The 23936-nt window shown below is 39.4% G+C and overlaps 1 protein-coding gene across 1 annotated transcript in view; it reads left to right on the plus strand.

Moving 5' to 3' along the window:
- LOC129454958 (fibrocystin-L) overlaps nt 1–23936 on the plus strand; it is a 67894-nt gene that overhangs the window by 21426 nt on the left and 22532 nt on the right. The window contains exons 24-44 of the mRNA XM_073858431.1: nt 8137–8272; nt 8436–8590; nt 9101–9223; nt 9999–10104; nt 10185–10292; nt 10491–10655; nt 10849–10970; nt 11161–11293; nt 14164–14356; nt 14452–14593; nt 14772–14877; nt 15983–16177; nt 16594–16764; nt 17526–17734; nt 17982–18960; nt 21174–21422; nt 21874–22023; nt 22601–22775; nt 22974–23142; nt 23367–23523; nt 23650–23859. Coding sequence (XP_073714532.1) covers nt 8137–8272; nt 8436–8590; nt 9101–9223; nt 9999–10104; nt 10185–10292; nt 10491–10655; nt 10849–10970; nt 11161–11293; nt 14164–14356; nt 14452–14593; nt 14772–14877; nt 15983–16177; nt 16594–16764; nt 17526–17734; nt 17982–18960; nt 21174–21422; nt 21874–22023; nt 22601–22775; nt 22974–23142; nt 23367–23523; nt 23650–23859 — 4153 coding nt within the window. The remainder of the gene's footprint in view (nt 1–8136; nt 8273–8435; nt 8591–9100; nt 9224–9998; nt 10105–10184; nt 10293–10490; nt 10656–10848; nt 10971–11160; nt 11294–14163; nt 14357–14451; nt 14594–14771; nt 14878–15982; nt 16178–16593; nt 16765–17525; nt 17735–17981; nt 18961–21173; nt 21423–21873; nt 22024–22600; nt 22776–22973; nt 23143–23366; nt 23524–23649; nt 23860–23936) is intronic.

A 23936-nucleotide genomic window follows, 5' to 3' on the forward strand; every position in this document is an offset into this window, starting at 1 on the left:
AATGGGCCTTTTTGATGGCAGCTTCAATGCCCCACTGGATAGCTGCTACTATTCTGGAGGTGTGTAGTATGGGTTCCGGTCTGGACTCCTGCTCTGGGATATCAAATTGCCTTGAAAGTGCATCTGGTTTCAAATTCTTGGAACCTTGGGGGTAAGAAAGAACAAAGTCAAACCGATTAAAAAACAGCCCAGCGAGCTTGGCAGGAATTTAATCTCTTGGCTTCCCGAATGTAAGTAAGGTTTCTGTGGTCTGTCCAGATGAGGAAAGGATGCTTGGCCCCCTCCAACCAATGCCTCCACTCCTCCAGTTCCACCTTAACTGCCAACAGCTCCTGATTTCCAATATCGTAATTCCTCTCTGCTGCAGACAGTCGGCGAGACAGAAAAGCACATGGGTGAAGTTTGTTGTCAAACCTGGCTCTCTGAGACAAGACGGGTCCTACCCCTGTCAGAAGCATCCACCTCAACCACAAAGGGCAACTCTGGGTCTGGGAGAGTTAAGATGGGAGCAGACGTAAAGAGTCATTTCAACCAGTTGAAAACCTGGTTGGCCTTTTCTGTCCACCTGAATGGCTGAGCAGACTTCTTGGTGAGAGCGGAGAGAGGTTCTGCAACAGAGCTAATATTTCTAATGAACTTTCTGTAAAAATTGGGAAAGCCAAGAAAGCATTGTACCTGCTTTACAGAGCTGGGCTGAGGCCATTCCCATACTGCATGGACCTTGCCAGGATCCATCTGAAGATTCCCCTTGTACACAATGAAGCCAAAAAATGGGACTGAGGAAACATGAAACTTACTTTTCTCCAACTTGACGAAGAGGCTGTGTTTAAGTAGCTGGGACAAGACCTGTCGAACATGTTGAACGTGTTCCTGGTAGTCTTTAGAGAAAATAAGGAGCCAAAAATAAGGATTGGCCAGCACATCCCGTAGTACATCATTGATTTGAGCCTGGAAAACAGCTGGGGCATTTACCAGGCCAAAGGGCATTACCTTGTATTCATAGTGGCCAGTGGGAGTGTTGAATGCGGTCTCCCATTCGTCACCCTCTCTAAATCTGACCAGATGGTAAGCGTTTCAAAGATCCAATTTAGTGAAAATTGTGGCACCTTGTAGGAGTTTGAAAGCAGTGATCATCAAAGGCAGAGGGTAGCGATTCTTGATTGTGATGCAGTTAAAAAAAAATTTTTATTATTTTATTTTGGATTTTGCATATTACAGTATACATACGAGAACATATAACAAGAAATAAATTAGTAACATAAAGTAAAAAAAAGAAGATAAAAGGGGAAGATGGATGGACATAAAATTACATTTCAAAGAAAAATAGTACAATCAGAGTGAGTAATAATAGATCACTGTTCCGGTTTGAGGAGATCCACAAAGGGTTGCCATACTTTTTGGAATTGCCGTTGGGATTTATGGTCCAGGGAACGTATCCTTTCCAATTGTATAACATGGAACAGTTCACTCATCCAGACTTTGAAACATGGGGGATCCGGTGATTTCCAGTTTACAAGTATTGCCTTTTTTGCAAGAGTCATTCCCATCAGTATGGATTTTTGCTACGAATTTGGAAGAGTGTTTAATGTCTCAGAAGTTCCAAGAATTGCCAGATTGTGATCTGGCTTAACCTCCTGTTGGAATACTTTTGAGAAAAGATCAAATATAGCAGTCCAGAACTGAAACAATTCAGAACAAAACCAAAACATATGTGACAAGGTGCCCTCTTTTATTTTACATCTGTCACAGAGTGGAGAGACAGTGCCGAATATTTTATGTAATCTAGTTTTGGAGAAGTATAATCTATGGATAACCTTGAACTGAATCAGCCTGTGCCTTACATTTATTGAACAGTTTTGAATATTACTAAGACTTTCATTCCAGGTTTCCTCAAACACTTCTTCATCAAAGTCTTTAGACCAGGCTTCTTTTATGTAGTTTGTGCTCACTGGCAGCTGGAATATGTTCAGACAGTTTGAGACTAAATGTCTAGAATTTGGATTTACCAAGAGACAGTGTTCAAATGTGTCAGGTTTTGGCTTGTTCATAAATTGTGGAATGACTGTTTGGACATAGTGTCTCACTTGCAGGTACCGGAAAAAGTCTGAGGCTGGGAGATTAAATGTGGCTTGTAACTGATTGAAGGATGCAAACGTATTATCTATATAAAGATCCCCAATAGATAGCAAACCTTTACTTCTCCACTCAGTAAAACCTCGGTCCAACTGAGAGGGTTTGAAGTTGTGGTTATTTACAATGGGCGTGTGAATGGATGTGTCAGGTGATTTAAAATGTTTCCTTATTTGGTTTAATATACGTATTGAATTTTTGATTATTAAATTCGTCCCAATTAGTTTGGACGAAGGAGATACTTTAGAAAAAAGTATAGCTGGGAGGCAAGATGTTTTTAGAGATAGTGTCTCCATTCTAAGCCATAAAGGGTCAGCTATGGAAAGGGTTTCACCAGAGATACCTTTCTGCCAGTAAGATAATGCCCTAACATTCGCTGCCCAATAGTAAAATATAAACACCGGAAGCCCCAGACCTCCCATTTGGCTAGGTTTTTGTAAGTGCATTTTTGATATACGGGGAGTTTTGTATGCCCAGATAAATGGTAGGATAATTGAGTCCAAGAGCTTAAAAAAAGATGCAGGAATATATATAGGCAAATTTTGAAAGAGGTAAAGGAACTGCGGCAGAGTGACCATCTTAATTGCATTAATTTTACCTATCATCGACAGCGGAAGAATTCTCCACCGTTCTATGTTATCTTTTAATTTGTCAATCTTTGCTAAAAAATGTAGTTTAAAAATTAGTTTGGGATCTTTTGGAATTTTAATTCCAAGGTATGTGATGTAATCTTTAACAATCTTAAACGGCAGCGGACCTATCTGGTTACTGTTTGTGTGCCGTGCAAGTGACATAAATTCACTTTTGGTCCAATTAATGGTATACCCAGAAATTTTCCCGAAGTCATTGATGTATTGAAGTAAGTAGGATACTGATTTGGCTGGATCAGAGAGATACAACAATAAGTCTTCAGCATATAGGCTGACCAAAGCTTCTTTATCTCCAATCTTTATTCCATGTATATGCAGATGAAACCTAATCCCCATTGCTAATGGTTCTAAGGCAATATCAAAGAGAAGAGGGGAGAGAGGATCTCCTTGTCTAACTCCACGACCTAACTTAAAAGCATTCGATTTATTGGAGTTTGTCAAAATGGATGCCTGAGGGCATAAGTATAGAATTTTTATCCATTTAATAAAGTGACTGCCGAATCCAAAATATTCAAGTGTTTTTAGTATGTATGGCCACTCTATTTGATCAAACGCCTTTTGAGCGTCAAGTGAGATGATTGCTCCTGGGGGTTCTTTATTAAGGTCCTTATAAAGAATATTAAGTAGAAGACGGACATTGCCAAACGAAAAGCGCCCTGGTATAAATCCAGTTTGATCCGGGTGTACTATTGTAGAGATATGTTTTCCAAGTTTATTTGCTAGTATCTTTGTTATCACCTTCTGGTCAAAATTGAGAAGCGAAATCGGTCTATAGTTGGCTGGGTCAGTATCATCTTTACCTCTCTTTAGCAGAACACATATATTTGCCTCGTATAGTGAAGTGGGGAGTTTGCCATTTTGCCAATTCTATGAATCATTAACCATTCTCAGTAAGTAAGGGGCTAATTTTAAAGAGAAGGTTTTATAGAATTCACACCCAAATCCATCTGGGCCTGGTGCTTTGCCCGATGGGAAGGATTTGATGGCCTCTGAAATGTCTGCTTCTGAAAATGATCCATCTAGGTCTTCTTTTGCAATTTCGTTTAATTGGGGAAAATTAAGACCATCGAAAAAAGAATCATAGTCCTCCTGATTGGCATTGCATTTGGCAGAGTAAAGATCTGAATAAAAAAGTCTAAAAGTCTCATTGATTTCTTCTGGATTAGTTATATTGTCCCCCGTTTGGGACTTAAGTCGATGGATTGTATGTTTTGCTTGCTCACCCCTTAATTGTCTTGCTAATAATGTTTCCGGTTTATCACCCAGTTCAAAGTATTTTTGTTTCAGTTTGAGCAGGAGATTCTCAATTCTTTTCCCTAATATTGAGTTATATTCATATTTTAAATTCAGTATTTTTTTATAATCCTCTTGTGATCCAGATTTTCTATATTCCTTTTCTGCTTCTGTGAGTAGGTTTTCTATGGACAAGAGCCTATTACGGCTATTTTTCTTCTTAGCAGTTTCATAAGCAATAATATGACCTCTCATTACTGCCTTAAGGGTATCCCATAAAATGGAGTCAGAGACTTCTCCGTTATCATTACTTTCAAAGAAGTCGTCCAGTTTGTTAGTAATGTAAATTTCAAAAGCTGGATCTTTAAGAAGATAGGGATTGAACCGCCAGCGAAAATTTTGTTGTGGCAAAATATTATTAAGTTTAAGTGAGATGGGGCTATGGTCTGATATCAACCTGTTATGGTACTGTGAATAAGTTATTCTATGAATCATTTCTGAAGTGACCAGAAAATGGTCAATTCTAGTATAGGTTTTATGGTCTTTTGAGTAAAATGAGTATTCTTTATCCGTTGGATGTTGCAATCTCCATATATCTATCATGTTCCTGTCTTTGATTAGTCTATTGAGGGTCTGTACTGAGGTTATATTAGGAGGTGACTTTGAGGATGATCGATCCAACACCGGATCTTGGTAGCAATTGAAATCCCCACCAATAATGACATTTGTACACCCGGATGGTATTAAATTAAAAATCTTTTTGAAAAAGTTAGGGTCATCAGTATTCTGACCATATATATTAAGCATTGTAATATGTAAAGAATTAATTTGTCCTGATATCAAGATATATCTACCATGCGGATCGAGAGTCATCGAATCAAGCTGAAATGGGATGCCTTTTCGAAATAAGATTGCTACTCCCCTGGCCTTACTACTGAAAGGAGCTTGATATACCTGGGATATCCAATTCGCCCTAAGTTTCCGCTCGTAACCCACCGCTATGTGTGTTTCTTGAAGAAATAAGATGTCTGCTTTCAAAGATTTAAGATAAGTGAACACTTTGCTTCTTTTAATAGGTTGGCCAAGTCCTTTGACATTCCAAGATGTCAGAGTTAAACTGGGATTTCCTCTATTAGTCTGATCATTTCCTAACATTTAACTCCTGTACATAGAAAGTAAGACCATCCATTGCCCCTTGGAAAAGAAAAAGTATATATGTATATAAGATAATAACAATAATAACAAAAACTATTACAAAAAAAGAAAGAAAAAATTCTAACAATGAACTTTAACCCCTTTACCCACCCAAACCCCTCAAATGACTTCCCCAAACGAAGCATTACGGCTCCCCCTGGCGGCTGAAGCGCCAAATACCTGAAGCAATAACCCAAGTATTGAATTACCCTAACTCGCGTTAAACTATACACGAGTTAAATAAGATGTGTAACAACAAGACACCAAGACTCCACATCCAAGTCTAGTCCAAAAACGAAATGGAAGAAAATAAAAAATTGTGTGCACTTACAGTCTCTCTTTAATTTCCATAGTTCAACATAGCGGTTTTGTTCTTAGTCAGTCCTGATAGCTTGTCTCAGATCCTTGTCTATATACAGCTTTGCGTCCGTGGGAGATGTAAACACTTTGGCATTTCCATTATAGGTGATGCAAAGTTTGGCAGGGAAACGCAGAGCATGCTGAACCTTGAGCTCTCTTAGCAGCTGTAACAGTTCGCTAAAGCGCCAACGTTGTCCATTACCTCGACCGTGTAGTCTGGGGAAATCATCACCTTGCATCCCTCGAATTCGAGCTGACGTCCCTGTCGAAGGCGTAGGATGCCCTCTTTATCCTGGATGTAATGAACCCGGGCAATAATCGCGCGCGATCTAGCTGCTTCCGGAGGCTTTGGCTGTAAAATTCTGTGGGCACGATCGATGATTGGGGGATTGGAGAAGTTTTTGAAAAGTCGCACGATTAGTTCCGCCACAAACTCGGTTGGCCTTCCCTTTTCCATACCTTTCGGTATACCAACAATCCTGATGTTATTTCTGCACGATCTGCCCTCAAGATCGTTAAGCTTGGACTTTAATGCCCTGTTCTCTTTACTTAAGGCACCCAGGGAAGTTTCTAAAGAGAGGATCCGTGTTTCATGGTCACCAGTCTGTCCTTCTATAGCCTCGACCCTCTCATTTAGCTCTTGTTGTGTCATCTGTATTGCCCGAAGAGTTGTTTCTAGTTTATCAAACCTCTCGTCTAAGGCGCTGATAATCTTGTCAGAGATTTTCTCCATCATCCGCGACACATCTTTATCTTCGAGCCCTAGACATGGCGTTTGAGCGGTCGTCGCCATACTGCCAGTAGCCTCGGTAGTGACTGAGAAGGTTTCGTGGTCTGAGGTTGTTTTTTGGACGGCATTGACGAAATTTAAAAATCGCTTGTGGTACTATGGATGTTTACCTAGGCTTGTAGCCCATTTAAAGTTAGTTTAGAGACAAATAAGTTACACTTTCATCGACTTGAATGTGGAGAGGTTAGCAAACGCGTCTCCTACTTACACTGCTCCATAGCACCCCCGATTGTGATGCAGTTAAGACCCCTGTAGTCAATGGAGAGCCTGAGGTCGCCATCTTTTGTTCCAACAAAAAAACCCTGCCCCAGCTGGTAAGGTTGAAGGACAAATGAAACCATTATCCAAAGCCTCCTTAAGATACTTCTCCATAGCAACCCTCTCAGGAGCAGAGAGGGAGTACAGCCTACCCCGTGGAGGGCATGCACCTGGGACCGAGTCTATAACACAAGCAAATGGTCTGGGAGGAGGAAGGGAGGTAGCTCGGGACTTGCTGAAGACCTCTCTGAGATCAGCATATTCAGGAGGATGTCGGGACACTTCAGGGAGGGACCCAGAGGGTGTACTTATAGACTTTACAATAAGAACCTTGGGTGTTTCTGCTGTCTGAAGGACTAGAGATGACTTGAGGGGAAAACTTAGAGACTTAGCATTATCAGACTTGACCTGAGATACAAGTAGTCCTTGAGTAAAAGGTATGTTATGGTTGAGAGGGGCAGGCCACCTGGAGAGTGTTGACAAAGGTCTTGAAAATGCCTTCAGTAACTCGGGAGAGGAGAGATTAAAGACACAGCAAATAATTCCACAGCTCTTAACAATACCCATGGACCAATCTATATGTGAGTTGTGACAGGATAGCCATGGATATCTAAGAACTAGGGGAAGCTATGGTGATTGCATCAGAAAAAATTGCATTAGCTCCTTATGGCCCCCAATTTCAAACTGAAGAAAAGGAGTACAGTGACTCACCTGACCTGACCCAAGGGGTCTGCCATCAAGAGCAGTGATGGTTAGGTGCTTCTGGAGAACCAAGGATGGAATACCCAAACGTCTGGATACGTTTAGATCCAAAAAATTCCCAGCAGTCCCAGAATCAATGAAGGCTCCCAGCTGGTGATGTTGATGGTCTCGGAGGATGGTGGCTTGGAAAGTAACTCCAGAGGTAGCAGGATGGGGGATGACTTCTATTCTTGTTCCAACTCCCCCATATCTGCCTAGAAAATCACAACTTTTAATTTTCCGTTGGCCTTAGTACACAATGTAACTACAGAAGAGTCACGTTTTAAATTGGAAAAAAATAAAATATTGAAAAATATCTAAACTGTTTTGGTTAATTTTTAGCGCAATACTAATGGTCTAATCAGATTCAATGGATTATGCTAAACTATGCTAAAAGTGGTACCGCCAGACCCGGAGATTGGCTGAATGGATTCCAAAACAGTAAAAATCAAATGTTTTACTCTAGGGGAGCTGTAAAATAAGCATATTTTCAAAAAAAGGTGGAGTGTCCCTTTAAAATGCCAGTTTGGTTAGCTTTAATCAATGTCTGGGAAACTGCCCCTTATTGTATTCTGTCAATAGGGCTGTGGATTTTAAGCAAAAGTATTTGATACGTGTATAATACTGTACATTGGTTAATATTATTATCTCATTTTTGACTGAGGTGGCGTTTAGCGGCTTTTCACCTGAGCTCCTCATACGTTGTTGCAGATTGGTATGGTTTATGTTTAAATGTGTTTTATTTTCTAATCTTTCATTTTTTACATTTTTGTCCTGTAGAAAATGCCCAATAGCACAGAAGATCTAATGATTCAACACCAGGAGAATGCCACAGTCACCATTACCCGCCTTCACAAAGCCAGCCCCCCTCTTACTGGAACTTTTGATGTTTTAGTTTCTGGTCAACGTATTGAGGGTAAACACGCTGTCTATGGGTTTAATGGAATTTTGCACAGATTTTTGCTTTCTGTTTTGTTTTTGAAATGAATACGTCTGAACTGGATTTACTTCTTCACATAATCCACAAGCTACAGTGGGTTATCTGGTTTTAAATGTTATGTATGGTGTTTGTACCTCAGGTCTGCCAGTAGACATTAGTGCTGTGGATCTGCAGTACGCCCTACAGAGGATTTCAGAGCTCGGTCAGCTGGAAGTGGTGAAATCTGGAGATTGCAGAGGTTACACATGGGACATCCGATGGGTCTCTGTCGCTGGCAATCAGCCACTTTTAGAGGCAAGACACAATAAACTTATAAACATAAAAGCAGAAGGCATACAATCAGATTTGTCAATTTCAATAACAAATAAATCACAAATGAAATCTCTTTAATATCTCAATTGTTCTGCAATGAGATTTAATAAAGTTTAAACTCAGGCTTTTGATTTAGGATTTTGCTTTAATAATACAGTGACCCTGCCCGTAAAGCTAAAATAATTTCATCAAAATTTCATCCTACATAATGTAAAGAATATTAACTTTAATCTTTAATACTGAGTATGGAAGGTCATGTCAAGGTTGAAACTGATCTGAATGATTAACCTTTGATGCTCCTAATCCTTAATTAGATTATGAGATTTTAGCCTGAATTTAACAGTCAGAGCAAGGGTCTCCTCTAGATTTGACCTTAGAATTGATCTAAGTGATCTTCTGTGCTCAGAAGTCATGCATTATAATACAGTATAAATACCACATGATCTGACTCATGCTTTCCATTTTCATTTTATAATCTTAAATGTGAACCAGATTAATTCTTCTGCTGTGATTGGAGTGAATCCTTCTGTGACATCTCATGAGGTTCAGCAAGGAGGACTCTTCAAACAGAGAATTATGGGAGACTACCTGCGCACAGCAACAGATAAACCACAGGTGCATTTCCCACGCACTACAGATAATACTTGTTTGTTAAAAAAAAATACTTGACCTTGCGTCACCTGATTGTGCAGTTTTTCAATAGTGCTAATGCGTGCTAGTTGAAAGACCTGTTAGAAAAACCTGTTTAGTGTAAATACTTTTGTGCTATGGAAATTTACATCTCTGGAGGAGGCTCAAGCAGAGCATGAAAAGGGTTACAAAGAGGTGTACACTAAATCATTTCATTGTAGATAAATGTCCCCTTTAAAGGAACAGTTTACCCAAAAATAAAAACAGTGTCATCATATACTCAACCTTGTTGATTAAACAAAAAAATAAGGCAGCAAATATTTTTTTACATTGTAGAAATATTTTTTTTTCTGTGAAAACCAAAAAAAGTTTATCATAATGACAGGGCTGGTCTTTTTATAGACGTATGACTGCTAAACATCATAGATGTAGTCTGCCATTCTTTCAAAGTCATACTGTAAGCTTTTTATGACTAATATGTAGGTTATTAAAACTGCTTTAAAAATCTTGCTTGACAGCATTGGTCACCATTTACTTTTATTGTAAAAGACTAAATCTTTCACTATAAATAATCAATGATTGTGGACAGCAGGAACACAATAAATTGGCTTAAATCTTTCAAATGAATGGTAATTTTTTTATTTTGATATCAGAAATAAATAACATAATCAAAACCCATTTGAGAACATTTTAAGACATCCAATGTTGGTGTCTGAAAACTTATGCATATGTGCATATTTAAATACATTTTATCCAAAAGGTGGAAGTTTTCATCAACGGCATCCCATCATGGTGTTCGGGTGACTGTGGTTTCAACTGGAGTGAATCTAAGACACCAACAGTGACAGGAATTTCTCCACCAAAAGGTGCAGTTAATGAATACACTGACATACAATAAGCTGTAATCTTGTTTTTAGTGCTTTACTGGTATGACTTGTATTTTCAGGTTCAAGTGGTTTGTCAACTCTTCTTAACATAACTGGATCTGGATTTGATGGTGGCAATGTCACTGTAAAGACTGGTGATGTGGAATGCTCTGTCAAAGAGGTCACCAGTAAGTAAAAATCCAAAAACATCATGCATTTTTTAAAGTCCCATGAAATTGAGTTTTGTAGCTTTTGGTCCATGTTTGTTAACTTTTAAGAGCATGTACACTACAGTATATGACGTTAAATGCAGTAGATGTCAGCACAGTTTATGAAAAAGCACTATTTAAGAAAAAATATTGACTAATGTCTCTGTTATACTGTAGACAGCTATATAACCTGCAGAGTTGGTCCGGCAAGTGCTGGTATGCAACCAGTGTCTCTGAGTTTCTCTGCCCTGGGCAATGCCCGATACGAGAATGGCAACAGTTATAACTTCACACATCTGATAGGAGTGACCTCCATAAATCCCACTACAGGAAGTGCAGCAGGTACATGACAACACCTAAAACGGTTGCTAAAATAAATGTAAAAGTGAAAGTGACATGACTGTCAAATACACATAGCAATTAAGTTAAAAGAGGTAGGAAAGAAGAAGAGAGAAAAAATAATAAAGTGCTTAAGTATATGTGTATAAATATGGTTCAGGATTAAATATACTACATGATCTTTTTTGCTTCACAGGGGGGTCGATTCTGACTGTGTTTGGTTATGGATTCAGTAATGATACAGCAGTCACCATTGGCACTCGGCCATGTAATGTTACTGAAGCAGAATTTAGCCAGCTGAGATGCATAGTTCCTGTTGTAAGTCAAGGGGTTGCTTTAACTTGATTTTCTTTAAAAAGGCATGCATGTACATTAATAACACTTAATTAATTCTTGGTTAATTTACTCAATGTTATGCAACTTTTTTTTTTGTTTGTTAAATTTAAGTAATTCAGGTTGACTATATTGCACTACATGAAACATATCTTGTGTGTGTAACATAAATTAGGGGTTAGCAGGTGAACAGACTGTAACAGTGACCATAGGAGAGATAACAGCATCTTTAAACAACTCCTTCACATACAACAACACTCTGACGGCCACCATCACTGCTGTCAGCCCACAAACTACAACAGTATTTGGTAAGAGTTTTTGTTTGAGTGCAATATTTTTTTATTTTTCCATTCAAACATTTAACTTACCAAAATAAGGCTTTCTTAAAAAACATTTGTAATTTTTTGTGCTTAAAATGTCTTTTCATTATTTCAATAGTAAAACCACTCTTTTCTGGACAAATTCTTCTTCTGCTGCAACTAAAACCAGCCACGCCCATCTCCTGCCACTGTGCTGGCATCTACTACATTCTACATTCTAAAAATGCTGTAGACCTCTAAATAAGTTTCTCAATGTGATTCACCATGTTTGTTTCCTTATAGTTGGTCTTATTATATATTTGCAAATTTTCACATTATTGTATTTCAATCTGAGAATTACCTGCATGGCGATACTGCCGCACTATCTGTTCATCTCTTGAAATAGATATGTCCTCCTTTAATTGACAAGAATGCAGAAAAGTATGGTAAATATGGATCACCATTGTCATACTTGCCTGATTGTTACGTGTTTGTGCCAGGGGCGTAGCCACGAGGGGGCCTGGGTGGGCCTTGGCCCCCTCATTTACATGTCCGCCCCCTCAGATTTCCAATTGCTTAAAATAAATAAAATAAGAAAATGTTGATTTCTTAGTCTGATTGACAGCTGTTTTCAAACTTGATTGGATTAGCTCATGTCACGTGTTGTTGTGTGTAATTTATGCTGTCATTTTTGCATGAGAGTTCATTAATATTTGGTGACAATGGCAGCTTGCGCGCAAAGTACAATATTACGCTCTTTTAAAAAAGCATGGAAAGATGAGCGAGAAGAATATCAGAGGAGAGAGAGAGCGAGAGAGAGCGAGCGAGATGCCACCTCATTTTAAGATGCCCCCCCCAAAAATAAAATTATAGCTACGCCCCTGCTATGTGCAAGAGTTAAACATTTGGGTGCGGGATCTGCTCTACATATCCTAAAAGGACTAGAACGACGTTTGAACCTTGTAGTACTTTTGTGTTGGCGGCACAAAAGGTCACAAGTTGAATTACAAGGAACACAATATATACCCTTTGATGCACTGTAAGCAGTGCTTAAAGTGGGGTTAAAAAGTTCTGGTACTCTCGTCTTGTAAAACATTTATCGGTCCCCTTCAAATTATAAAAACGAAACTTCCTAAAGACGGCTATTATTCACATGATTTTTTCAAGATGATTGATAAATCAGATAATTAATTTAGTGCCCCTCCCTGTATGTGATTTCATTACTATTAATCACCCATTCACCAATGTTTTGACTCAGAGAGGCACAGTACCGGCAACATGTGAGAAATGCCGGAACACAGAAAAAAGTGCAGGTACGCTAAAAAATGTAAACCGAAGCATTGAGAACTTTGCAGGTGTGCAGGCAGTTTGTTGAAGAGAGACATTTGCCGTTCACGTCTGGATCGCGTGTCCGTGCGGGCGCCATCTTGGGAGGGCTAAACTCTCGCGTGAAAGCACAACACCTGTTCAGGGCAACAACATTTCGCGCGAGGGTTTGGTTTTCCCGGGATGGCGCCCGCGTGGATGTGTGGTCCAGACGTGTACGGTAAATGTTTCTTTTTAATAAACTGCCTGTACACTTGCAAAGTTCTCAATGCTTCGGTTTACATATAGAGACCCTCATTGTGCTACAGTGTAAGTGTGGGGTTATTTTGAGCATTATTAGTAGTATAGACATAGCGATTTCGTTTTTAATGCACTGATGCCCCGAAGGCTACCATAACATGCTAATTTGCGTTTAGGAATAACACTGGTCACGCTAGACCAGCATGAAAACAAACTCCAGCGAACGGCCGAACTCGGCACACGTTTGTTATTAACCCTAGGATCATTTCAAGGCGGATTTTCCCTTTAATGTATTAACTAACATGAACTAACCGTGAGCAGTACATTTGTTACTGTATTTGTTAATCTTTGATAACGTTAGTAAATAAAAATACTGTTCATGGTTTATTCATGTTAGTTCAAAGTGCATTAACTAATGTTAACAAGATTTAAATAAATGTATTATTAACATTAACAAAGATAAAAAATTGCTTTATGCCATAAGTGCAGTTTATTATTAGTTCATGTGTTAACTAATGAACCTTATTGTAAAGTGTTACTCAATTATTTGTTCATTATGTTAAAATGTAAATCAGGTTTACAATTTATTAAAGCTGCTTATACTATTTATGTAAACTGTTTTTATTTATATTCCATTGCAACTTTAAACAGGTCTAAATAGCAACTAGCAAATATGCACATGAAATTAAACTTGTTGAACTCACCTCAACATGTATTTTACAATCATTTAACCCGCCATGGGAAAAGCTGAAGTCACTGTTACAAACTCTACACCATGCAAGATTTTAACTCTTTTAAGACAGCGATACACTTTCGTGTAGTCTGGTGTAAAATATGTCTTATATTTTCGCTTTTGGGGCACTCTCCCTCTGCCATGGCGCTCCTGTTTCTAGATACACTGATTAGTTTGGTTCGGGAGAAGAGATAAAAACCCGCCCACACTGACAATTGATTGGTTGATGTCCTGAAACAGGCCAATCAGGAAGCTCTCTGTCTTACATGCGCTAAATGAGGCAAACACACACACAGACGCAAGGTCTCCCTCTCTGCCGTGCGCGCGCTAAATTTCATATTCACATAGCTTTTCGAAAACCGGGACATTCAGTGTCTCGGGAGAGTTGATAAATTTCCCGGGACAGGTTATTAAAAAGAAGGACAATCCCGGTAAAACCGGGACAGGTGGCAACCCTACCTGACACCCAGCAGTATGCTGGGAATGCTGGGAATGAAATTCTTTATCTAACCCCATCATCTTCACCCTCTGATCAATGTGGTTGTATATTATATTAATTCTCTGCTTTTGTTTTGTAAAGGTCTCAGAGTTCTCACCATCTTGGGCAGAAATTTTGAGGTGCAGGTCAATGGCAGCTCTGTTCTGATTGGTGAGACCAAGTGTGAATTGTTGAAGTGGACCAATGAAAACGTCACCTGCATGTTACCCACACTCGGCCCAGCTGTATATGACATACGTGTGAGAGTTGGGAACCAGGGATACGCCTTAATCAGGTCTCATATCAATCACTGTAATGAATAACAGCAGGTTACTGTTGAATCTCAAGCATACAGTTCACATGTGATTTAAATGGTTTTGTGTTTTGCAGTGCTGGTGTTAGTAGCACCATAGAGTATGTTCTGAAGGTGTCAGGCTTCTCTCCACCGCTTGGCTCCTTGTATGGAGGAACCACCATCACCATCACTGGCTCTGGATTCAGCTCAGTCCCAAAAGACAACAATGTTACTCTGGGAGACAAGAGAACAGGACCAAAAATGTGTCAATAACTTCAAGAGAAAACATACTATTTTTTAAAGGTGAAGCCAATGTTGCAGTGTTTGGCTAGATGAGATGTGCCTACTAAATCAACCAAAGTAGCAGGATTTCTGCTTATTCAGATAAGACTCAGCAAGACTTGTGTTTATCACAGGAGACACACAATGCCAAATAACAGACGCTTCAGAACATCAGCTGACGTGTGAAACCCAGCCTACAGAGAAAATATATACAGTGACAAACCAAGGTTTCCACCCCGGTAAAATATTTTTACTTTCTCTTTCTCTGTCACGCACATCACGTACCTCAAGGACAGTGATAGTCAAGATTTGTGTTTCGTGTCAACAGAAAAAAATAAAACGACTGAAACAGCAGGATATACTACATTCCTTGATGTCCTTTTAATAGTCTAAGGTTATCTAGGTCTAAATTTACTTAAGTAATATTGCGAAATACTGTATAGTACATTAATACATTGAGATTAGTGGTGTCCTCACAAATGCATACAGTATTGAAAGCATTCTGAAAGACTGCTTGTGTGTTATCATCAGTGATGGTAATAACGGCATTATATATAAACTGCGTTACTAACAACGTTATTTTTTTCAGTAACGAGTAATCAAATAAATGACTGTTTCCCCCATTATAACGCCATTACCGTTACTGACATTAAAATGCTGCGTGTTACTATAATTAATCTCACTGAAACGAGTAGGCTCTCATTCAGACAGGCAATGTTTTTCTCTTGTGTGTGTGAGTGTGTGTTGAGGGGTGGGAGACACATAACTGTCAGCAATGACAGAGCGATGACAAGTACAACAAACTCAAAGGTAGCGGTCACAAACACAAAGTATAATAAACAATACGTTTATACAAGAATGGTATGTAAGAAAGGCAAGAATGTTTCACTCCCCAGGCGTCAAAATTTGAAGCATGTTCAAACACCTTCAGCATCAGTATGAAGACGCGAAGGGTGCCCCTATGCGTCACTATATCAATGAAATGGGAACTCTGTTGCTTTCATGCTAATCCCTCAGTGTCTGATATAGACGAAAGGGCATCCCGGAAGGTGATGCTGTCACGTTATGCGACGTCAATGTCGCTTGGGGTTGGTGTTAGAGTTGGGTTAGGATGAACTGTTGATTTAATGTTGTTTAGTCACATCTGCATTGTTAACTCTCCAGATTTTGTTATGTTAGCATTGCTCCACTTTTCCACAAGGACATCAAACTTCTCCATCTGATTTTTTTTTTTTGCAGATTCTCATTTTGTGTTATATTTTGTAAAAAAAATTAATTTTGTGACTATGTGTGCTTGGTTATGCTTGTATACAGTACCTTATACCATCCTATGTGTACGTTTAGTGTATGGTCAGGGTTATGCCTGGAGTCCCTCTGCACTTATAGTCTCAGTGGGAGATACAGTGGTTTGGAGCTGGGAAGCACCTGCTTTTGTGTCTAATGTGGGCTACAGGGTCTTCAGTTTGTCCAGTCCAAGCAGTACTGATTATGATCATGAAGGCCTTGCTTTTAAGAGTGGAGACACCAAAACTGCCAAAGGTACAAACATTACAGTATATCACCACCTATATCACAATTAATGTGTGTGTGTCAGTCGTTCGAATATATTACTTGTTAAGATTCTAAACATCACTGCCTTACATCCATTGTTTCTTAAACTTAAATTTATTCATGCAGTATAGCACTTTATTTAGAATGTTGCATTCCTACACATCATTCTAACTTCACAAAGTTATTTTTGTTTGTTCAAACACTTGTTTGGTAGGACATTTGAAGACTTGCAAAAGGTTTAGTTTCAGTAAATTTACAGAATACTACAGTAAAATAAGGCTGCCTTACAGTCAAGGAAACAAAGAGGACAAAATGCGTTTGTTACACAATGCCATTTAGGGACAAATCTGACCTACCTACTCTGACCAACCTACTTCATGTATCTGTTTGTGTTTTGTCTAAAGGGTTCTTTGCTTACCGTTTCACATCTCCTGGATTTTATTACTATAGCAGTGGTTACATTGACCCCAGTAACTGGAAGACGCTACAGGGTGTAGTCACTGTTAGGCCTCTGGAGGAGAGAACTGTTGAGCTTCAGGTGTCTGTAGCTGGAATAAAAGCAGCTATAAATTCAGGTAAATCATCGACAAAATGTTTTTTTAGAAATGTTTGAAAAATCACCATCTTTCATTGGATAGACAAAACAGTAGTCTAAATAGTCTTTACTTAATTGTAGTTGTCTTTGTAATTGAAGCTTGGATAGGTTAAAGCCTTTTAACATTCAAAATATACAGTAGCATACAACTAGCCTGGCTCCGCCCCCCTACGTGCTTCCGCTTAATTTTCATTTCGCTTCAGTACTATGTCTGGGACTGCTGTGTAGAGTTTCGTTTTCTCCTGCAAAAATCTGCATGTCCAATCAGCGAACAGATGGGGCTGGGTAAGAACGATGACGTTGAGGTTGTTCGTCAGTTTGAGTTGTAGTTCAGTAAAGGCAGCGGAGAAAGACGTGAGAAAATCTATTTGGTCTGTTGTTGCAAAACTGCCGAATATACAGAAATTAAAGCCGGAGCAATAACAATGTTTGCTAAGTTTTGTTGGTCTGATCATTCAGACCTGTTGTTTCCAGCAGTTTCGGTGCATGATATACCTCACGACCACACGTTAGCGATTGGCTTTGGCAGATCCTGAGTGACTCTGGGCAGATCCAATAGTTTTAAACTTCAATAGAGGACCCTCCTTAACGGAAGTAACGCTTTGCAATGGAGCGTGGCCAGACTCTCTGTTCAAATGAAAGGAATGTACAAGAGTCTGGTTGGACCAGGCTAGCATACAACATGGTGTGATGAGGAATCTGTAATGCCATGAAATCTTTGTTCATTTTGCTTATCCACAGCTTCAAGACCAATAAACTCCTCTGATTCTGAGTGTGTAGCCACATCTGACTGTGTCCGAGATCAGCTGGAGACTTCTGATGGTCTGACCTTCAGTTTTACTTCCTGTGCCAGTCCCACTGTAGAAAAGATTACTCCTGACCACGGTACCACACATGACATCATCAACATCCTGGGATCTGGCTTCAGCAACACGGCCTGTGCAAATGAGGTGAGGTTCAGAGGTTAATTTAACAACAAATCTGTCTTCATATTTAGGGAATGTTAGTGTGGAAGGCACTGTAAACATCTGCCAAATGTAAATGTTTTTTTTTTAAATCTAAAATATTGTACATTACTAATTTGTTACAAGATTAACCGGTGGGAAAATTCTGTCACTGCAACAACCCTAACATGCAGTACCATTTGTAATACAGAATTTAAATAACTTTCTTTTGCTTTATATATGGCAACGAAAGGTCAGAGTTGGAGATCACCCATGTCAAATCATCAGCAGCACCTCCAATGAGATTAACTGCAGACTCAGTCCTGACTCAGGTGCTCCAGTGGGCATCCCCCTACCTGTAACCATCCGGGTCAACAACCTGGGTACAGCCATCATGACAATGCCAAAAGAGTACGACCGCAGATTTGTGGTTGTACCTGTGGTTGATTCTGTCTCTCCCTCTGTGGGCAGTACGACCGGCCAAACACGTCTCTTCATCTCAGGTTCTGGTTTCTTGAATGCATCTGTTATTGTAGCAAACGCTCCATGTGATGTGGTTTCCATGAACTACACCCATGTGGTTTGCGACACCTCACCATCTCAGGCTTGCAGGGGAAGTGTTGTGGTTTACGTTAACAGCATCTCTTCCTCCTGCAGTTCTGATTGCATGTTTGTATATTCTGCATCTATTGCACCAGTTGTCTCCAGTGTGTCACCTGACTCTGTTACTGGAAACTCTACTACTGTTTTAATCACTGGCAGCGGCTTTGGGAACAATCCAGCTGATCTGAGAGTATCTGCAGATGACATTATACTGAAAGTCACAGAGGTTACAGATAACAGCATCACACTTTTAGTTGGTGCCCTGCCAGCTGGTGAACATCTTCTACAGGTAGTTGTCATGGGCAAAGGTCTCGCCACAGGAATCACCAACCTGACAAGCACACCGCAGGCCACCATCCAACCAACATCAGGAAGCATTGGTGGAGGAACTCCACTGTTGATTGAAGGAAATGGCTTTGTGGAAGGAAACACCACAGTGATGCTTGATGGTTACCTCCCCTGCTCGATTTTGGAAGTGACCCCAGACAGAGTGAAATGTATGACACCTCCTCATCTACAGGGACAGGTGCAGGTGAATATTTGGGTGTTTGACGTTCAGTACCCAAGTCAAAGTTTCATCTACTCCATTGAACAAACTCCAGACATCACCTCAGTAAGCCCGGTAACAGGTAAGATTTAATTTTTGAAAACTTTGAGTAGACTGTTTGTGTTAGTAATAAGTAATCACATAGCTTATTGAGGAGATATTTGCTGTCACGTTTGTGAGTAATAAAACAAAGGTAAGAGTTTTCAGGTTTGGGCTCTTAGGTCAGCAAGCAAACATCTAGGAACTCTGCATACCCAAGCAACTACACCATAGACATTAAAGAAATAACATAGGGCAATTGTTGACTGCTGGATCGTGGGTCACTGCTCTGCATGATAGTAATGGCAACTTTTCCATTAATCTATAAATAGAGGTAAAACAGTTTACAAACTGTCACACACCTCAAAACAAGTCTCGGGGAATTACCTTTCACAAGTAAGACTGAACAGTGGTTTCTGGTTGTTAGATCATTATAACATTATTTTGACGGAGTTGGCATCTGGAGGCAGACTATTAAAAGCTAGAGATATCACTAGCTATGTGTTGAAAATTAATGAGAATTCACAATGTTTACATGTTGCAATTTTATATAAAAAAAACATGTATTAGAGTTATATCATGTCACATTTATAGAATTGTCTGTCTTACCCTAGTTTGTTGGTCAGCTAACTTGAAGATCTGTTGTATAAGACTTGATGTTTATATCCCTTAGCGCATACTTGAGGCACCGATGAGACTCTGTGGGATGGTCAATTGAGTGACCCTTTGCTACACTACTCCTCAGCCCTTCCATTTCCTGAGGTTGCTTCTTTCTCTTAACTCAGTGCATAAACCCTTGACATGACCTAACATAAATCTCTAACCCCACAACCTCACCACAACCCGACCATACACGCCAACCTTTTTGACTAAGGCCAGAAGCCCTACTGTTGTTGTTAATGCAGGTTCAGTGGCAAACGGTGGCAAACTATCTACCAATATTACCCAACAACACCAGTTGTATAGGACTTGATGTTGATATCCCTTAATACTTACCTGAGGCATTGATGAGACTCCGTGGGATGTTCAATTGAGTGATGGCACCCTTTGGCACTCCTTCCTGGGTGTTTCGCTGATAGGCCTACGACACCTTCAGAGGATTCAGCAGTGATTTCCATGGTCCCAGGTTCACTCCCTTGGTCCCATTTACTCACTTGAAGACCCAGGCGGAGTCTTTTCTCTTTACCCACAGCCACTGGCTTCCCTCTTCCGCAGCCGCAGAGAGGTCTTTGACTGCCTACTGGTGGGCCTTTCCTGCCCTCCCATCTCCCTGAGTAGCCTGGATGTTGAGGTTGCTACGAACTCTCTGCAACCTACTTCCACAGGGGGTACCTTCATATTTCAGCCTTGTTGTTGCGCATCGGTTGTAAGTTCAGTGTACCTCAGCCTTATCCGTTCATAGGCCTCCTCCACTGCACCCTCTCAGGGCATGGTGAGCTTGATTATGTAGACAAGCTTGAGTGAGGCTGACCACAGAACAAGGTCTGGTCGCAGTGTGGTGGCTGCAATCTTGTTCAAGTCTGCCAACAGCTTCCAGTCCCTTGCTCTGCCCTGCTGACCAGAGTCTGATCTTATGGTGGTGAGGTTGGCTTGACCCTCACCCTCCCAGACAAATGGTGTTGGCTGCCACTGCTATGATGGGGGAGGAAGGGCATTCACACAAGTGTTGCAACAAAATGAACAAGGGTAACGACTTACCAACAGCTGTTTGTCAGTCAAAATGCCTATTACTGTGGTGATAAATGAAAACTCTGTACATGTGAAATTCCATCCAGGTGGTGCAAAGGGACAGTTAAAGGAATAGTTCACCCAAACATTAAAATAACCAATATTTCTTTTCAGCTGTACAGTATATGGTTTCCTTTTAATCAGTCGAACACAATCAGAGTTATATTAAATAATATTATTTAAAAATAATATCCTGGTACCTGGTACCCGTCAACAACATGCATTTCATACCTTGTAACCAGTTGGGGTAGCTGGCATTCTTTTACAACATTGCTTTCATATTATTGCATTCAGATATTATCTGTTTGACAGCATCACATTCACACCGATCATGTTAATAGAATTCCTGAATGAAGCTCGTATTTACAGTTACAACAACTCACTGCCCATCAGAGAAAATAAAAGAAAACTGTATTAATAAAGTTTACAATTCATGATTTTTCATATGTTAAATGGTGACGTTACACCACATTCATGTGCTACCTGATTATAATACATCATACCAATGCTAACATGTTTTCCTCACAGGTCCTGCGGGAACAAAGATCACTGTGTCCGGTTCAGGGTTTGGCACAGATGCAGCGCTCATCTCAGTGGAGATTGATGGTGTGGATTGTAATGTGACATCCATCACAGACACACAGTTGCTGTGCACTGTTGGCAAACATGCAGGTGGAACGTTTCCGGTTATGTTATACCATCAGATCAAAGGTCATGCCTTGACACAGTCTGTCTTCAGCTATGAACTGGTGCTGACAGGTGTCACACCAAATGAAGGTAATGCAAAAAAACAAAAACAAAAAAACAATACTCTACTTTGTTCAGACAGGCAACAAAAATGTGTTTTGTGCGTCATCCAATTTACATCTAAATTTAGGAGACAAAAACAGAAAGTAAAAAAGAAAGAAAGCAGTAAGTTCAAACACATCAGATTTGTCAGAAAACATCACATTTGCCCTACATATTTAAAAAAGTACACTACAGTATGTATTTTATGTAATTTAATCAAAAAGAAATATATTAATAAAGAAATTTAGTGATACATTTTGTCTAGTTAGTTTAGTACTTTTTAACATGCTGGTCTGCTATTGTCTAATGTAAAATCTGGGTTTTGAGACAAATAAGAGGAAAAATTATATAAAGATAGTATACAAATTGCCTACAACCTACATATAATTTCTATAGGATTATACAGCAAGAAAAAAACAGTTGTGCACTTTTTTTTTAGGAAGCTATGCTGGAGGAGCTGTTGTTGAGATTCAAGGTTCTGGATTCGACCCAAACTCCACCAGAGTCCTCATATGTGATAAAGAGTGTAATGTAAACGTGCAGATCTCCACATCTACCCAACTGTACTGTGAAGTCCCGTACAACAATGGTATGCATTACTTTCGTATTAAATCATTCCCTCCACAAACAAACAATATGGGGAAAAAACATGTAATCCTATCTAAATTTCACTGCTTATAAACTCTTAAATATGTTTTTTGTTTATAAATTTTAGCTGAAATAATTGCATCTTTGTGAAGGAATTTTTGTTAGAGATTAGATTCAGAACGATTATCAAAACATACATGGAGTATAAAATTGATACATAATAAAAAAATTAAAGATTAAAAAAAATATGTTTTTTAATAAATAGGGTAAATAGCGGCATTACAGATAACCATAAAAACTAACCAGGAACACATTTTTTTAATGGAAATGTTTTCTCTTTTGCGGGGCAGGGATAGAGTTAAACACTGTAGACTGTATGTGCCTTGAAATGTGTGGTTTGCATAACAAAACTTATGATATATAAAATGTATGTGAGATTATGGTCTTGTGTGAAAAGAAAAGTATGCCAAGAATACTAAAAGAAGTCAGTCATTTGGATTAAACATGTGATAGCTTGGATGTGATAAAAAGACCTGTTCACATGCATACATACCATACATGTTATGTTTATCTTGCAGGAAATGAAACAGATCGGGTCTGTGAGGTTGTAGTGATGAATGGAAATAACAGAGTCAATCTTACAATCGGCTACACATACAGATCCTCTTTAACCCCTGTTATCAGTGCTGTCACACCACGCAGAGGGGGAACAGCCGGAGGCACCAGACTCACCATTACTGGATCAGGCTTCAGGTGAAATTTGGTAACATGATCATTGTTGGTAGAACAATGAGCAATATATTTTTGCAGCAATTATTAAGCTCTGTTGCAATTAAAATTTACATTTTTAGTGTTTTTAATGTCTGAATCCTTTTTTAGGCTGCAGTAGTGCCTTTCATTCAGTTTATTTAAGTGTTAACTATACATTTTCTTTCCATTACTTACATGTAGTGCAAATGCCAGTGAAGATGCCAGTGAAGTTACTGTGACTATTGCGGGATCTGTCTGCGATGTTGAGTCAGCCAATGGGACGCAGATTATTTGTGTGACCAATGCTCAAACAAAATCCCAAGAAACTAAAGTGCGAGTCCTGATAGGAAACAGAGGAATTGCCAAAATGGTAACGAAAATGTGGACCATCTAAAATCGAAGAATAACTACAAACTAACTATAAGGTTCCGCCAAAACCAAACAATATGAACTTCGACCCCCTGAAACTAACTGCATACAAATACAGTACAAGCCAACAAATCTTTTAATAATTCTCAAATTATTAATCATAAGCCTTTTTAAAATAAACATGCAATTACATCCATTGCATAAGATGTTTCTCCTGTTTTTCAGGATCATGCTGATTTCTTCTACATTGATGTATGGTCATCTCGTTATACATGGGGTGGTCTCTCTCCTCCTGAGAAAGGCACATTTGCTGTAATCACTGCTGGCCAAACCATTTTGTTGGACACCAGCACCCCTGTCCTGAAGATGCTTCTCATCCAAGGTATGTTTATTTAGACAGATTTTCATACATAAATCTATGGCATGAAATCCAAGGTCAAATAATCCAAAGCCACCACAACAGCATTTAATACATGTATGGCTTTGTGAATGTTTTATCTTCTTTAAGGTGGACGGCTGATTTTTGATGAGGCAGATATTGAGCTACAGGCAGAAAACATACTGATCACAGATGGTGGAGCTTTACAGATCGGGACAGAGCAGCAGCCCTTCCAGCATAAGGCCATCATTACACTGCATGGACACCTGAGGTCTAAAGAACTTCCTGTCTATGGTGCTAAGACCCTGGCTGTCAGAGAGGGGGTGCTGGATCTGCATGGTATGGCTGTACAATAATTCCTATGTTTACTAACACTGTTTCTAAAGAACACCTTATGCAAGTATAAACGTATATAT

This window comes from Misgurnus anguillicaudatus, chromosome 20 (assembly GCF_027580225.2).
Source record: "Misgurnus anguillicaudatus chromosome 20, ASM2758022v2, whole genome shotgun sequence".
Taxonomy (NCBI): Eukaryota; Metazoa; Chordata; class Actinopteri; order Cypriniformes; family Cobitidae; genus Misgurnus; species Misgurnus anguillicaudatus.